Here is an 18,197-nt window from a genome sequence, read left to right as displayed (position 1 = left end):
TGAAAGCACATGATGATTTCCAGCTGATTACAGAACCGGCTTTACTAACAAAATGCGCATGACAATCGCATTCGATTAATCGTGCAGCCCTAGTAATTATGTCCCAACTGGATGCAACAAATGCCTCGTTTATAATGGGTTTTCATGTTTTTGTCTCATCGCTCCTCAACGTCATATGACCCCTTTCAAAAAAAACAGCACAACAGCATCAAGATGCATTTAGAAAATAGACTGGGTGAATTTCCATTTTATGTCGACATTAAATCAAGATTTTTTTGTAAAATTTTCAAGTCAAATTTTACTTTAATCTTGAATTGTTAGGCTAATAATATTATTCAAAAACACTATCTTTTTAAGTAAAAAAAGCAAAGGTTAACTCTTATGAATATCAACATCATAGATTAAAATACTTGTATCAGTGTGATCGTCTAGTCTTTTACAACACATTCTGGTATAGTGATGGTATGTTGATATACAACCAATAATGAATAATTAGCATATTAATTTACCACAATATTTACACTGTATTCTAAAGTACTTCCGAAAATATCATGGTATTTTTTAACACAAGTTCAAAAAACAACAATACATGGAATTTCCAAAGTACTTTTATTATTACTTTTTTATTAGTGGAATAAGCTGAAGACACACCCCTATCATCAACTGCACAAGATCACCGCCCACAGCCATTGTTTTACTGCATTGGTCCTGTTCTCATCAGTTATATGACACATAAAGCGCTGATGTCTGTGTTTATCTTCCAAACAACACGACTCTGTCTGAAACCCGAGCGAGCCGCCGACATACACCGCGACTCTGCTCTTCACAGTCGCGTTTATAACGCGGACGTTACAAACTGTCGTCTCTGCTGACAGCTGCATCAGTTTTGACACAGAGCTGTGAGTCTGATGATCTACATCAACAAAGAGCCCCAAAAAAGCATCATGTACCTTCATACGGGAGAATCAACTCCAATGTCCGCTCACGCACGGTGCTCGCTGCCTCTCTGTTCGATATCAAGCATCATTTGTCAATGCAAACTCCTAATTTGTCCGCGGTTCTTCTATATTTGCCAGTATTTTATACAAAAGCCATGAATTCTGCTTTTAATGGACGTGCAGCGGGTACTTCCTCTATCACCGGAAGTACGTGTCCGAGATATATGATATGGCTGTGTGCATGTATGAAATTCATATTTAATTTATTACACAACCATGCATGACAGAACGGAATATTTCCGTCAAAACATGCGTTTGTATTTACAATTATAGGCTACACTCGTGGCGAAAAGCACCTTTATATCGGAATGTTAACCTAATGTCTGTGTCCAAAGACTATAGAAATGCACGTGTTAAAATACTTTGCAAAAAGTATGTTTTTGTTAGCAAAAGTCAAGCAAAAATGCATTTTATTATATAGGATCATACCATTTTAGAGCATCAAATGATTGTTCTGACAAATTTTAGCTTCTTACTGAAGCAGAAAATCAAAGCCAAGAAAGTTCATGAATATGTACTTTAAAAATGATGTTTTTTTCTAACCAGTGGCTTTCTAAAATAATTTTCAAGAAGGAAAAAAACGAAATATATAAGCGTCAAGTTTTAGGAGTTAAGGCCTCCATCACTTAAAGAATTCTACAATTATTATAGCAAAACATATCACAAAAAAAACAAATGACAAGAAGATTGTGAAAGCTGCTTATGCTGTTTGAATGAGCTCCTATATTAATTTGGTTAAATGGTTAATCATGATACAGTAATTATAGTCATTATGGTGAACATTTTTTAAAGGAGACTTTCCAGAATGATGTTGCAATACTATACTATTAAAGAACATGCAGTGAAGAAAGCATAAAGGAAAATCCTTTATTAAAATTAGTATCAGCGGAACAAATTATGAGCAAAGGGTTTAATGCAAACAATGATTTAGAAAAGAGATCATGTACATCATGTAAGGCAGGAGACGGTAGAGTGAGTGATCATATCACAGCTTAGACTTCATCATGCCCATCATCTTCTCCAGTTTGATGGCAAGGCTCATGTCACCCTTAATCTTCAGCTTTCCAGACATGAACGCCATAGTGGGCTTTAATTTCCCTATTGATAAAGAACATAGTTTTCATCAGTACTTCAGGTTTTTATTATTCACCCCATATGATTATGTCAGTAGTGTGTAAAAGTGCATCAGCGACACTTTTTCTACCTCCGAACATCTTGATGAAATCTGAACTGTCCAACGTCATGACAACATCAGCTTTGACAGGTGGCTCCCCACTGCCAGCACTTCCTGCATCGTTCTTCAGATCAATGTACCAGACTCCAGCATGATCACCTGTCAATCAAGCCAGCAAACATTAATAAACACAGATTTGATGGGTGGGACATATGCAGCTTTTTCAGAAAGGGTTCTCCAACCCTGCTCCTGGAGAGCTACCGTCCTGCAGATTTCAGCTTCAAACCCAATCAAACACGCCTGAACCAGCTAATCCAGGTGTTCAGGGTTACCTGATAATTACACGCAGGTGTGGTGGAGCAGGGTTGAAACAGAAGTCTGCAGGACGGTAAAAGCCACGAATCATGATTTGATATTGATATATGAGGTAGGTGATATTTGGGGGTGGGACATAATTATTCTATAAAACATTTCATTGGACAAATCTGAGACATACCTGTGAGTCCAAGATGATGTTTTCAATATTTTCAGTCCATTTTCCCAGAAATTAAATATTATAAATTGTAATATACTGTATATGTGCGGTTACATATCCCTATTAAGTCAATCTTAAATAAGAACATAATTATGACATAAAAAGTCAAAAGTATGACACTCATTTATATTTATATTCATATTTATACAATTAAAAGTTGAAAGTATTACAACATTATGACACACCAAGTCATAATAATGAGATAAGTAATAACTATGGTAAAAAATGTGAAATTATGACAAATCATATTTATGAGGTAGAAAATTGAAATTGACAAGTCATGACTTAGCATGTTAATTTCGATTTTTTTCAACGCAATATAAAAATCTCATAATTTGGACTTTTTGTCATAATCATGAGATTAAAAATCATAATAAGCTTGTGATAATCTCAAAATTTACTTCATAATATGACCTCATATGACTTTTTTGTGGCATAATTCAAATTTGTCGTAATTATGATTTACCAAAGCATGTTTTTTATTTTTCTTATGTGGCAGAAACGGGCTTCCATACCCTATTGTTTATTATTCAGTGGAACAAAAAAATACATTTTGAAGAGTGGTTCAGCTAGCAGACATTGACTGAAAGCCATAAAACTTTAACTCAAATGTTTTAAATATATCATAAGTACCTGATAAATCGAATCTGTACACTCCTTGTGTGGTTTTTACTATATCTGGACTGAGAATTCCTCTGATTATGTTGAACATGTCAGAAACCGGTCCCGTGGCGGCAGAATCTGCACTGGTTTTTCCACTTTTGTAAACTGGAGTGGCACCTGAAGAGAGAGTTAAAATATCGACACTAACTGAGACGTCTGCTGAAGTTCGCTTGGAAGTCAATGCAGAACAAAAACAGATGAAATATGCTGTTATGCCTCATAACTCACCATGCTCCTCCATCTGCCTGGCTAGATTCTCTGGCTGTTGATCCAAGAAAAAGTCAGGAAGCAATGGATGACCTAAAAAGAAATGAAGATGTTTTATGTACCATGTTGACATTCACAGTTTTCTGTAATATATCAGAAATGTCACGTTATTGTAAACACTAAACAGGGTCTAAAAATACTGTGAAATAACTTTTATTCAAACCAAATTACTGATTGAATAGGAAAATGTATTACTTTACCACTTTAACATGCAATATTAATATTGCATAACCAACCTGGCTCAACAGCATACACATCAAAGTCCTTAATGCCCTCCTTTTTGAGAACGTCCTCATCAATGACAAACTGTCCTGTGAAGCTGGTGGGTTGTTTAAAGATAGCGTAGGCTGCATCAGCCACAATCTCCACCTTCCTGCACTGTTTATCAATCCCAGAACCACCCAACATGTCCATGGCCGCCGTCTGGATGGCTGAAGGTAGATGAATATGAAGACTAATTCAATTATCATTGTTGTTTTTGATTCATATTCAATTCCACCTCATTTTCAGCATGTTTCACAATACATGCTGTTATAAAGCTTTGAATATCAATAAAAGATTTAGCATACAAATTTGAAACAATGGTACGTGTGCACCATTTTAATGAGAGACTTAACAGAAGAACATCCTTTCAGCTTCCTGTTGTTCATTTGCATACAGCGCCACAAATACACTCGTTCACATTCATGCATTCGGCAGATGCTTTTATTCGAAGCAACACTGCATTCAAGGTATATGTTTACATTTTATCAGCTCTGCTTTCCCTGAGAACCCATGACCTTGGTGTTGCTGGCGACATGCACTACTGTTTGAGATTCAGGAAATTTACACCAATCTCTATAAAGACACAAATCATCATTGCTGAAACAAAGTGGATTTAGCTCAGAAGCTAATAAGTAATAATTTTTTTTTGATCAATTATTTTGTCAATTTGAATGGATAGAGTAGGCCTACAGGTAGTGTATATTTGGATGTCATTGGCATAGACATGATAGATAAAACCATGCGATGTAAAATCTGACCCCGAGGTAGAATGTAAATTATGAATAATAGTGGACCGAGAACTGATCCCTGGGGGATACCTTGCTTCAGTGATACAGTGGGCGAATGAGAATCCTGCACAGAAATATAAAACTGTCTATCAGAGAGACCAAAAGAAAGCAACACCAGCAATATCCATATCCAAAAGGTGGAAAATAAGTAAATCATGGGAGACTGTCCTAAGCTAAGGTCAAGTAGGAGAAGTACAGAGAGAGAACTAGAGTTGCAAGAAAGCAGTAGGTCATTCACTACCTTTAAATGTGCAAAAACCAGATTGATAAGGATCAACAGGATTTTTTGCAACTAGGAAAGACTGAAGCTTGGAGGCAACAGTACTTTCAAAACATTTAGCAATGAAAGGTAAATTTGAAATTGAATTGGATAAAACTGAGGGGTTAAGGTTGGGTTTCTTGAGGACAGGGGTAACTGCGGCTGTTTTAAGTGGCAGAGGGAAATAAGCAGAGACAAGAGATGTATTTATGAAGTGAGAAATAGGTGCAGAGATGACAGAATGGCAGAGTTTCAGAACAGAAGTAAGAGCAGGATCAAGTCAGCAGGATGAAGAATTGGATTTCAAGATTAACTCAGAAACAGAAGACGGATTAGTCAGAGAGAAGCAAAACAGAGACTGGCCAGAGAGATTAATTTTAAAACTAAACTTCATAGCCTCACCAGAAAAACTTTGGTGGACGGCACCTGTCTTTTCTAAAAATATAATTAAAAAAGGAACAGCAAAGCTCATCTGAAGATAGAACGTTATGACATGGAGGTTTGGTCAGCTTGTTAATTGAATTAAATAAAGCTTTTGGCCTTTTGCCTGTTTTGTTGATCGTGGCAGTGACAAAAACAGAACAAGCTGAGTTCAGAGCAGATTTGTATTTTTTCAGATGTTCAAGAAAAGCTAAGGGACTGTTCTGGTCTTAATAGGAGCATGCTCTTACAAGATTTCTGCAATGGTGGAGTGATAGTTAGGCAATATCATAGAGGAAGAAGACGTATCAAAGACCTCAGAAAGAGTGATTATAATGATTTAAATAATGATAAGGATAGAAACCCCCAAGGATTCATTAAAAAATATCTTCAGTACTGTCTCAAAGATGAATGAAAGTTTAATGGGTTTGGAATGACATGAGGATGAGTAACTGATGACAGAATTTTCATTTTTTGGGTGAACTATCACTTTAATATTCAACTAAGATGTTGCTTTGTAGGATTTTAGTAGATATATATATTATAGAATACAGACTCAGCAATATCTACTTATGCATCAATGATCTCTAAATTGAATTATTTAATGACTGATGCAGGAAAGCCATTACCTGTCTTGGGCCATAAGGCATTAACAGCGATAGATCCCTTGAACTCTTCGGCCATTCCAAGTACACACATGGACATGCCATACTTTGCCATGGTGTACGCTACACAGACACAGCAGAAAACGAGATCAGTGTCATTATTTGTCACTATTACTGAATAAATGTTCAGTGAGAGACTAAAACCAAAGGCCTAGAGCACTGAATGTAAGAACGCTCTTGCGCTCACCTGTGTGGTTTTTGAACCAGATGGGATTGAGGTTTAGAGGTGGGCTGAGGTTAAGTATGTGAGGGTTCTTGCTCTTCAGAAGATGTGGAATGCACAGTTTAGACCTGTAATAAATCAGTGGCCACAGTCAGAAGAATATTGCGGATTCAAAACAAGTTAAGCTGACAATATCTGTGACAAACTGTCGACTAACACAGAAAATATTTCTGACATTTATTGTGATCTGTTACTCTAAAGAATAACTTCTACTCACGTCAGGTACGTTCCCCTGAGATTGATGCCTAGCATAAGGTCGACTTTCTTCATTGGAGTTTCCAGAGTTCCTGTTAAATTGATGGCACTGGCATTGTTGACCAATATGTCAATCCCTGTCAACAGAACCACACAAGATTAAAGACTAATTAAAACACACCTGAGTGCTCAAATTGTGAGATATATGAAATACTGTAACTCACCTCCAAATTTCTCCACAGCTTTTCCAACAGCATCATTGATCTGCTTCTCATCACGGACGTCTACGATGCACGGCAGTGCTTTGCCTCCAGCAGCTTCAACTATCAAACAGACGTTAATTGGTCATAGTCTTATCACATGAAACTATTTATCAAATATTTAGCATTACATCTCTTGCTCACCAATGGATCCTCTGCAGTGAATGGGTGCCGTCAAAATGAGCCCAAACAGCGGATAAAAACATCCCCTATTGTCTCTCACATCAAAATCCACCGACATTTGTTTTGAACTGCTTTCACTTGTAAACAGTACTTGATCTGTGCAGATTTCTCTCCTGATTCAGATTAGATTACTTTTTCACTGGAGGAAGCAATGTTATGAATAGAGGACTTGTATTGTGGTTGGAAGCAATGGTGGATTTGTTTCTTACAAACAAGCAGTTTCTTTACTTCACAAGATGTTAATAGATGGACTGGACTGGAGAGTGGATTACTTGTGGATTATTGTGATGTTTTTATCAGCTGTTTGGACTCTCATTCTGACGGCACCCATTCACTGCAGAGGATCCATTGGTGAGCAAGAGATGTAATGCTACATTTCTCCAAATCCATTCTGATGAAGAAACAAACTCATCTACATCTTGGATGTCCTGAGCCAAATTTTAATTTCTGCGTGAACTATTCCTTTAAAATACAAAAGTTACTGTTTTTACTGTATATTAATCAGTAAATGCAGACTTGGTGAGCATTCTTTCTAAAATGTACTGTAGGTTCTGCATATTTTCACATGCTGTGAAAAGTGTTTTATTGGAACTGGGTTAACTGCTTTTCACAAAAACTGTTTGAGATGACCTTTGCTTTGTGACATGATGCATGATCATGATGGAAGTAGCTATTAGAAGACTGGTTCTGTACTTTGTGTCCAAGAGGTGATGCACATGGTCAACAACAGTACTGCAACAGGCTGCGACATTCAAGTAATGATTGGTTGGTATTAACAGGCCAATCGCCGTTAATTAAAGCCACAATTACCAACATGAATGCATGGCCTTGTGGTAGTTAACAGTTGTTAACAGTCCAGGCAGTGGTGGAATGGTGTCAGAAATATAAGCAACATCATAAGTCTATGGTCTTATGCCAACAATGCAGACGGGTGGAGGGCCGTAATGGTGTCAGGAATATTTTCTTGGCATACTTTAGGCCTGCTGATACCAATCAATTTTCAAGCCAATGTTATAGCCTCTAATGATATCTATATAAACAACAATAAATACTAGTGCTGTCAAAATTAGCATGTAAACGCAGGCAATTAATTTATCCAGTTTAATGTATGCAGGGGCGTAGCTAGGGTTTGCTCTTCGATTGCATGCACAGATACGGTGGTGCACGCTGTAGCCTGTATCATTTCATATTAAAGTGTGAATGAAACTATGAGCATGCGTGTCAGATCCACGTCACGTTCAGCAGCTGCAGCTCTTAAAGTAATAGCAGCCAAAAAAGCTAACAACCCAGCTGCTGTGATGTCTGTTAATCAAAAAACAAAAGGAAAAAAAAAGGAGGAAATCAATAACTTTTGTAGCTTTAAGGATTTATCTATATTTAATTTAGAATTTAGTGTTTGATCATTTTATTCAATTTCTGTATATTTCCTACTTGCTGAAGGGCACAGGTAAATATGCCATTTATTACAATGGGTTTATGTGAATGTTGTTTTAAGTTCACTTAAATTAGAAGTTGTTATTTTTTAAAGTCTAATAAACGTTAAAATGATAGCTCTCAATTATACTGTAATGTTAGTATAATCGACATTACATACAGGCTAATGAATGGTTAAATATTAGGGAAAAAATAACAATTTCCTAGAGACATCAGTAGAATTGGTATCAGTGATACTCTCCTTTAGTCATAAAAATGATGACACTAAACAAATATAAAAAATATACTGTCTTTATGTTATTTCTATATTAAAGGTGGGGTAAGCGATTTTTCAAAAACGCTTTAGAAAGACCCGTGTAAATATCGGATCAGCTTTCCAGCGCTGAAGAGAACTCAAGGAGCGGAAGGCCTGCGATCGGACGCCGAGGTTGCTTTGTTTCTTCTCGATAGGTGAGTAACACAGTGTCTGCGCCGCAACAGCTAAAGTCTGTCTAGTACACATTGAGCGACCGTTGAAAATCATTTGAAATTTGTGTCAATACGTCATGAATAGAACGCAGCAGCAGTTATCTGTCGGGGATTTGTCGTGTCGTGCCGCATCCAGTGTAGACCACAGATATGTACAGTATATATATATATATATATCTCTGGTGTAGACAGCATCACTGATTATAATGAATTCTATAGTATTTTGTCGCGCCGCGCTACTCGCGTCCGGTGTAGACCCGGTGTAACATTGGTTTTGCTTTGTTTCACAGAACTAATCGTTGCCTGGGTTGTGTACGTATGTGTGGGGCGGAGCTATCAAAATAGGGGCGAGACCCTTTTGGGGTATAGGGCGTGTTTGTTTTGGTGATTTCAAATGTCAACATTGGCTACCAGAAATCACTTACCCCACCTTTAATTTGAAGATTGAATGTGAAATTATTGCAATATAAAAGTATATTTAAAAACTTTAATTTTAGGTGGGATTAATTGTGATTAGTTTCTGAAAAAAATGTGCAATTAATTAGTAAATTTTTTTTATCGATTTACAGCATTAATAAATACATTATGGAAGGCAACTTGACCGAATCATCAGCAAAGCATTCACTGCTGGTGGCTCTCTCTTCAGGATTATGGGTAATGTAGAAATAAACTGGGAATTTAGTTTTTAAAAAAACTAAACAAACCTCAACTGTGTTTATTAAGTTAATGAGCTATAGATAAAAATAATTTTCTCTATGGAGAAAATAAATGGGTTTTTACTGAATCTCTGTAGTGTCCAATTATAAAGGTATGTAAGAGCAACCGAGTCCTGCGCTCACTCTCTGCAGCAGCTGTGTAGATGGTGCCCGGCAGTTTGGGGTGAGGATCAGTGGTTTTGGCAGCGATGACCACATTGGCTCCGTCCCGCGCAGCTTTGAGAGCAATGGCCTTGCCAATACCTCGACTCGCTCCGGTAATGAAGATGGTATATCCTGCCAGCTTCCTAAAATTAATGCATAATCATATAATAATCCAATCCTGTCGTAATCAATGCACTATACAAACAGAGATGGATAGGCAAAACATAACTACTCAGAGGCAGAAATATTTGTGGACATAATCATATTCTTAGTAAATCTAAAGTCATGTAACTGCTTCAAAATCAAATTCCACAATTTTACCTGCCATTTATTTGAAAAACAGCATCAGCTGAAATTAATCTGAGATTTTTTTTATTTTTTTTTAAGTTGTTTCATCATTGTGTGAATGACAGCATTGTCAGATATTTATGAAAACAACATTTATGGCCCTATTTTCATTTTCATTCATTTGACTTTTACATGTGTGGCTCTCTCTCTAATTAAAATATAATTGTTTGGTAATTTCCTTGTATTTGTACTATGTGTCATCAAAGTCCCAGTCTTTGTGTTAATCGCATTGTTTGTGTTGGCATTCCTTCAATTGATACCTGCGCAGAGGAAATCGGGGTAAAGGTGAAATTTAAAAAAAAGTTAAAAAAAAATATACATAAAACTATAAACATACTATAGTAACGGGAAATATGTTTCTATAATGTGCTGAAATGCCAAATCAGTTTGAATACATTGCAGTTTGTAAGTTTGACAACACAGTCCAGCCCTCGTAGGTCATTCAAGACACAGCTAATATTGCGCATGAACGAGTTCATACTTATAAAACAAGTATTTTAATAGCAGTAAACAACAACTTGGTTTATTAAAGTGTACTCACACCAAAACACACGGGCTAAGCAGCAAGAATGAGACAAACTCACCCTGTGTTCTGCAGCATTGTGTCTCCTGTACTGTGTCTGGGAACGGAATGAACTACTGAAGCAACGCGTGTAACATTAAACTCAACACGTACTGAGCAAGCCAAAGACCTCCAGATGAAAACGCTGGCTGTGAATCTGACCTTTACTCCAGTCACAGATTCCACCGAGCCATCATTCACTCTACTTCCGGTGGGGTCCTGAACACGCTACTGTTTTAAAGGAACATGCGATAAAAGATATACTCAGCGAACAATAAAAACATCGGCGAGTGGAAAAGGAAACTACGGTGCCGAGAAGTGCAAAAGGCGGGATGGAACCCGGGTCGATCGCGTCAAAAAGCCAACGACACGCACTTATCTATCTGCGCCACTGGAACTGATGATTTACAACCACTTTTAACTAAATCTAAATAGACACCCCGTATGTTTTATTCCATAGTAAGGGCAATTCATACAATACATTTAAACTGAGCTACTTTAATACCATCTCCGAACTTTCTACCACGACTCTGCTGTTCTTCGGCTGGTTCTTCCTGTATACGCTGATTGACAGATGTCTCGTCCAGTCAGCGGTGAGTAATCCCAAACCAATGGCGCTGTCTCAAACTATACCTACCTCTTCCGGTTTGTCTGATTTGTCTTGTGTTTTCTGACTTATTTTGTTTTCGAATTTGTCTTGTGTTTTCTGACTTGTTGTTGTGCTTTCTGAATTGTTATTTTGTTTTTTAGACTTGCATTTGTGTTTGTAATTTGTTATTTTGTTTTCAGAATTGTGATTTGCTCTGCACTTCTCGGCCACCATAGGAAACACACAAATAAGGAATAAGTCACATAAATAAAACAACAAATACTTTATTAATTACTGTATTTGGCTATTCAAGGGTCTCCTGTGGTGTAATATAATGCATGATTTCACTTATAACAAACAAATGTGTTGTTTTATTAGAAGTCATTATAAGCTTGTGATAAAGTTGTTTTATGTACCCTTTACCTTTCAGGTAAGTAAATAAATAAATAAACAATGTTACGGATAAAGAAATGCAACTTTATGGTTATACATATAGCATAAACAACACTAAGACACATTTTCGTTCATGTAATATATAATGAACAACATTTAGAAAAGGTTCAAATAAAACAAAAATGAGGAAAAATGTGCTGCTTCAGCCTTTTTGCTTGTACATTATTACAAAACACTACAGTATTTCAGAACGTGTATAATGGAAAGAAAGAACATTAAATTAATTTTATGCAAATTCCTCAATGATAACAATTATTAATGGTTAATATTAAGTAGCAATAATTCCAACGATTTAATAATACTACGTTTTTCTATTTCTGCAAATGAAAACTACACCGAGATCGCTTTCTCATTCTCTGTATACCATTTCCCAGCTTATTCCTTAGCGCCCTCTAGTTTGTTGGAGAGCTGTGGTCGAGCAGTATGCATCCGAATAGACATGGTTGCAATATATATACATAAAATGTAATTATTATTTACCTGGTTTTGCATTTTTGCTTCTTTATGTATTTTTATTCCCCAGGGTTGCATATTGCATAATAAGGTTCCATGATAGTATTAGTATTATTTTAAAAAATCACATTACACAATGCACAATTGTTTAAGATTGTAATGTAAACCCCTGTGTCTCGTCTGATTTCTATTATTGTTATCAATATCATAATATAAACAACTTAATGGTCTCTCAGTCAAGTAGATACAATAAACCATGGATTTTCGATCATTTAGATCAGGGGTGGGCAAACTTGGCCCTTCCAGGCCACTTTCCTTCAGAGTTTAGTGCGCCCCCCAGCACTGCACATTTTGTGTGTCTCCCTAATCAAACACACCTGATTCAACTCATTAACTCATTAAAAGAAAGATAAGGGAGACATACAAAATGTGCAGTGTTGGGGGACGCCCAGGACCAGGGTTGAGAAACACTGATTTAGATGCTACAGACCCCCAAATATGATCATCCTTGTGTAAGAGACCCATCCTAAAATGTAGCTATGCTTTAAAGACCCAATTAATAATATTATAAACATCTGTAAATTGTATTTGGAATATATATAATACATAGATGTTTTATTACATTATTTATATATTTATGTTTTATTGCATACATATATGTTTTATTGCTATATTGCAGTCTGTTAAATGTATTGTTTATTTATATATACCATTTATGTATTTATATATTTATTTAAATCACATTTATTTAGTAATTTTCTAATCATTTTTCATTTATTTATTTAAAGTAAAGTTATTTATTTATTCATCCATTTATTTTGTTATTAATATCATTGCTGTTCCTCCTGCTTGCCATCAGAGGGATCCATCACCATACTGACTAGTCCTTCCTGGACTCCATTTCCCATGATCCCCTTTCCAGGAACTAATTACACTCACACCTGTTGCCCATTACCAAGGGTTCACTCATACGCTCACTCAGGGCTAAAGGTGCGTTCACGCCATATCGGAATTCCCGTAATTACGAGATTCCAACTTGTAAAAAGCGATCACGTCCTCGTAGAACTCATAATTACAACTTGTGAACTGGGAGTTTTCTGAGAGCTACGACTTGTACCACGTGACCGCTGTACCACCTGACCACCGCAGGCTCTGTTTAGGCGTTGATAGTGTTGCCATAGAAAAGCATAATTCCGAGACCGAGGACGTGAACAGCTCAGAGTAGAATGTCACGTGCTGTCATCTCGAAATTACGGTAATTACGATATGGCGTGAACACAGCATAAGTCTATGGCTGCGTTCCAGTTCACTTTTTTTATGCCCTTCACTTGCTAACTTCCCTCCGTCTCATTTACTCGGATGTATGTCATTGATTACGTTGCATGAGTGCCCACTACTGGTGGATCCCTTGGAATGGGCTGAATTGGAGCGTTTACATTTATAACAGCCCAAGCATATCTATATACATATAGAATGCTGCACCAAACAAATTTGTGCGAGGAAAAATGTAAACAATAAACCAACTCCATAGCGGATTCTAAGTGATCAAGGGCTTAGGATGTTCTGATTCAGCCCATTGCAAGGGTTCCGCCAGTAATGGGCAACTCATGCAACGATGTAATCAATGACGTACATCCGAGTAAACAAGATGGAGGGAAGTTTGCGAGTGAAGGGCATAAAAGAATGGACTGGAACGCAGCCCAGTTTTGCCATGGTGACCATTTCTGAGCTGTCTTCCCTTTGCAGGGCCCTGGGCTAACCCAAATATACATTGACTACGCAAATATACAATGCTAATAAACTTTTTATTACCTATGAAAAGCACACTTTCTTTCTCCCACTCTCTCCTACAAACGCACACACATACAGTACAGACACATTGTGGCGAGCACACATGGAACAAATGTGTGCACAGAAACTTGTCAGCTCTGACCCATGACATTTTCAGTAAAATAGTTTTGCAACTAAAAAGCTACATGACATTTCTCAATAACGCCGCTGTTTTTGAAGACGTTAAACTTACAGATTCACTATTAGTAGACATGCTGTTGTTTGTTGAGAAACTCTGCAGTACTCTGGTAATTCACACGTTAAATCTCTCTCTCTCTCTCTCTCATAATGCTCCAGTTATTAACGTAACCTTGGTTCCCTGAGATGAGGCTTAAGGGTACGCTTATGGGGAAACTCCTGTTTACTCTAAATACTGAAGTTTGATTTGTTCATGTTCTTGTAGCTGCACAAACAAATGGCACTTCAGCCAAACTGTGGGGCCATCTGCTATACAAGTCGGCTCTGAGCGGCATTTCGTCAGAATCTTTGATGGCCACAGTCATTGACTCGCGTGCAGCCTTATAGCACGGCATGCTACGCAACACTCATTCCCTTATCTCAGGGAACTCAGATTATGTTAATAACCAGATTGTTCCCTTTCGTATGGTCTTTCCCATTGCGTTGTATGCTTATAGGGAACATGTACAATAGCGATGTGCTATAAGCAAGAGCAGAACAAAGCCGCTCTTCGAGCCCAGCCTAGAGCACCCAAAATGAGGGTTCGTAAAAAGCATGAACCAATTATGAGACCTTAGCCACAGGCTGGGATTAGGCAGACAAAACCTGTGCCTGAAGGGCAGGTACAGCCAAGTTATAAAACCTGGGCAAAATAGATGGCGGAGACCAGCCAGCAGCTGCACATATCACCAATAAGAACTCCGCTGGACCAAGCCCAGGAGGAGGCCATTACTCTGGTGGAGTGGGCCCTTGCTCCAATAAAACACTGTAAGCCAACTGAGGCATTGCCAGGGCTATAGCGTCAACTATCCAGCAAGATCTGTCTCTGCTTTGTGACTGGCAGCCCTTTAGAGCAGCCTCTGAAGCAAACAAAGAGCTGCTCTGAATGCTGTAACTGGTTAGAGTGCTCTACATACACTCTAGGAACCCAAATCGGACGGAGTGAATTTGGACCCCACTCATCCTCTGGGTTAGGAAGAGCCAGAAGGGTGAATTTAATTAAATTGAATTGAACTGAATACCTTTACTGTCATTGCATGTAGCAAACAACAAAATTTTGTATCTCTCGTGGAAATGCAACTATATCCATCCACATTCACACTCATAAAAACCATACATATAAATAAATAAATATACAAAAAAATAAGATGAATTAGTCCTAAAAGAAACCTAAAAACCAATATTAAATTGACTTGGGCATTTCATTACAGTAGTATGGCACAGTCCATCCTTTCAAAATTTTAAGGGTAATGTCGTGTCTTGGTTTGAGGATGACTCTACAGTCGTTAGGCCCAAACTTAAGGCATGAAGCACTGACTGACAGTGCTTGTAAATCACCCACTCGCTTGACCATAAGGCTAGAGGAAGGGTGGTCTTAAGCAACAGGGGTCATAAGTCTGCCGACTGGAGTGGCTCAAAAGGAGGACTACAGATAAGTCCCATGTGGTATAAGAACAAGGCAGATTTAATATACGAGCTCCCCTCAGGAACTTAATGACAAGGTCATTTTTGCAGAGTCTGACTGGCTGCCACATATATTTGAGTGTGGAAGGGGTGCGCCCATTGTCCAGCAGATCCTGCAAAAAGGTTAGCATGGATGATACGTCACAAGAGGACGGGTCCTCGCTCCGTGCTGCACCAGTCAGAAAAGACTGACCATTTAAGGGCGTAGAGGCTTCTTGTAGATGGGGCTCTAGCCTCCAAAATGTTATTAATCACACTTGTGGGGAGCTGTAAAGACTCCCATCAAGGGGCCAAACATGAAGGCTCCACAGCTCGGGCCGGGGATGCCAGATCATGCCTCTTGATGAGAGAGGAGGTTGTTCCTTAATGGAATTGGCCAAGGGGCTGTTGTCGATAGCAGCTTGATCAACTCAGGGAACCACGTCTGATTCTTCCAGAGAGAGAACACCAGGAAGACAGAGCACCTGACTTCCGTGAGCTGTCTGATGACCTGAGGGAGCAGGGAAATCAGAGGGAAGGCATACAAGTGAAACTCTGGGCCAATTGTGGGCCAGAGCATTTCGCTCCCTCGAGAAATATGTTGGGCAGTGAAAGGCAAAGAGGTCCACCTGTGCCCTCCCATAGACAGACCAAATCGTTTGAACCACTTGGGGATGTAGTCTCCATTCAACTGGGAGAAGTGTCCTGGGACAACATGTCTACTGGTTGGAAGCATCTATCATGACCACTTTCCTTCTGGAGGTCAGTCCCAATGGGACGCCAGTCTGAAGCAGGCGAGGGGCCTTCCAAGGGGCCACAGCTCTGATGCAGCGGTGGGTCACCTTGAGGCGAAGACGTCAGGCGTCAAGCGTGGAAGGGTACCTGGGTTTTAAGCCAAAATTGGAGGGGCCTCATATGAAGCAGGCCCTGCGAGCGAACAGAGGTAGATTGCTTGGGCGCTTGTTGAGTAAGAAGGATGGGCCCAGCTTGAACAGAGCTTCCATCGCCAAGAGCTAAGCTGGGGGATGGAGAGCGAGACTTCTTTGAGGGCAGTCCGGGCTCGGCAGGAACAGGCCCTCCCCTCTTCCTCTCTGCACTGGGATCAGGATGGCTTCTGTGGCTCAGGGTCCAACGTCACTATGGGGCAGGGTCTCTGGCGTTTAGGAAACGGGTAACGTTTAGCTGTCTGAGGGCGCTGTTGGATCCCAGGGTTCCCTGCATGCCACCTTCGCATCATGACATTTACAACAATGCTGCTGTGGAAATTTGGTCTAGGAAATGCTCTTTGAAATCACCGGATGGCAGCAGGGGAAGTGCTGATGAGAGGCATTCTTCCGCTGTCAGGGCTCTTCTACGGTGAGTAGCAGGCTTCAAGCTTCTTATTCAGTCCAGCAAGGAGATGATCTTAATGAATCAGTCCTTTTGAACTAATGAATGATTCCATGACTCATTCATTAAGACAGTGATTTGCCACCACCTCCTGGCAGTTTTAGTTTCATATTTAAAAACATAATTTATTTTCCCCAGTCATTTTGTATTTCAATATTCAAAATGTCATATTTAAAACATTAATCTCATAATATTATTTATGCATTTGTAATTGCTTTAAATGCATTCATGCCACCAATTTTATTATTTAGAGGTGGTTAGCATAAAAACAAGACATTAAAGGTAATATGCCCCTTGCCTTAAGTATTCCAAAGTATTTACATTAAGTTACTAAATTTGAGTGATCTAACAAAATACGTTACAAAATACTTTTTAAAGCATGTATTTTGTAATCTGTAGTGAAATACATTTTAAAATTAACCTTCCCAACCCTGGCAATGTGCATGTATTAAATTAATATTTCATTTATTACACAACCATGCATGACAGCACTGAATATTTCCGTCAAAACATGCATTTGTATTTACTATAATAGGCTGCTAAAAGTATTCTCGTAGCTTCGCAAAATTGAAGTTGAGCCACTGATGTCACATGGACTGTTTTACTGATGTCCTTGCTACATTTCTGTCTGGGAACATTACAGTTGCGTTGCTGTCTATGGAGGGTCAGAGAGCTCTCAGATTCCATCAAAAATATCTTAATTTGTGTTCCGAAGATGAACGGAGGTCTTACGGGTTTGGAACAACATGAGGGTGAGTAATTAATGACAGAATTTCATTTTGGGGTGAACTAACCCTTTAACCTGACGTCTGAACAACTCAAATGTGCTCAAAGACTCTATAGAATAATTGCAACACATGTTTAAAGCAATTAAATACTTTTTTGTTCTTTGTATTATTTCCAAATATGTTTAAGGAAAAAATAAAACAAACCGTTTACATAATTTGAAACTGTTTTTATTAGCAAAAGACAAGCAAAAATACATTTTACTATATAGTACAGGGGAGCCCAAACTCGGTCCTGGAGGGCCGATGTCCAGCAGAGTTTAGCTCCAACTTGCCTCAACACACCTGCCAGGAAGTTTCTAGTATGCCTAGAAAGAGCTTGATTAGCTGGTTCAGGTGTGTCTAATTGGGGTTGGAGCTAAACCCTGCAGGTCACCGGCCCTCCAGGACTGAGTATGGGCACCCCTGATATAGTATCATAAAATGTAAGCATCAAATGCTTGTTTTGACACAGATTTTAGCTTCCTGCCGAAGCAAAAAAATCAAAGCCAATAAAGTTAATAAATACGTTC

At 38.5% G+C, this 18,197-nt stretch overlaps 2 protein-coding genes across 5 annotated transcripts in view; both read right to left on the bottom strand.

Moving 5' to 3' along the window:
- kiaa1958 (KIAA1958 ortholog) overlaps positions 1-1,778 on the bottom strand; it is a 17,995-nt gene extending 16,217 nt beyond the window's left edge. For all 4 annotated transcript variants that reach the window (XM_016447319.1, XM_016447320.1, XM_016447321.1 and 1 more), the window contains exon 1: positions 951-1,778. In XM_016447319.1, the coding sequence (XP_016302805.1) occupies positions 951-956 (6 nt within the window). In that variant the 5' untranslated portion in view covers positions 957-1,778. The remainder of the gene's footprint in view (positions 1-950) is intronic.
- Positions 1,779-1,846: 68 nt separating this feature from the next.
- Positions 1,847-10,803, bottom strand: LOC107658673 (hydroxysteroid dehydrogenase-like protein 2). Its single transcript, XM_016447324.1, has 11 exons — positions 10,589-10,803; positions 9,636-9,799; positions 6,676-6,774; positions 6,474-6,588; positions 6,221-6,324; positions 5,998-6,096; positions 3,874-4,068; positions 3,599-3,670; positions 3,341-3,487; positions 2,203-2,331; positions 1,847-2,096 (listed from the first exon to the last, which is right to left on the bottom strand). The coding sequence occupies exons 1-11, from the start codon at positions 10,603-10,605 to the stop codon at positions 1,984-1,986; spliced, it is 1,254 nt and encodes a 417-aa protein (XP_016302810.1). The 5' UTR covers positions 10,606-10,803; the 3' UTR covers positions 1,847-1,983.
- Between the last annotated feature and the right edge of the window lie 7,394 nt (positions 10,804-18,197).

This window comes from Sinocyclocheilus anshuiensis, unplaced genomic scaffold (assembly GCF_001515605.1).
Source record: "Sinocyclocheilus anshuiensis isolate Anshui unplaced genomic scaffold, SAMN03320099.WGS_v1.1 scaffold567, whole genome shotgun sequence".
Classification (NCBI taxonomy): Eukaryota; Metazoa; Chordata; class Actinopteri; order Cypriniformes; family Cyprinidae; genus Sinocyclocheilus; species Sinocyclocheilus anshuiensis.
The sequence above is the reverse complement of the archived record's forward strand: the minus strand, read 5'-3'. Positions and strand labels throughout refer to the sequence as shown.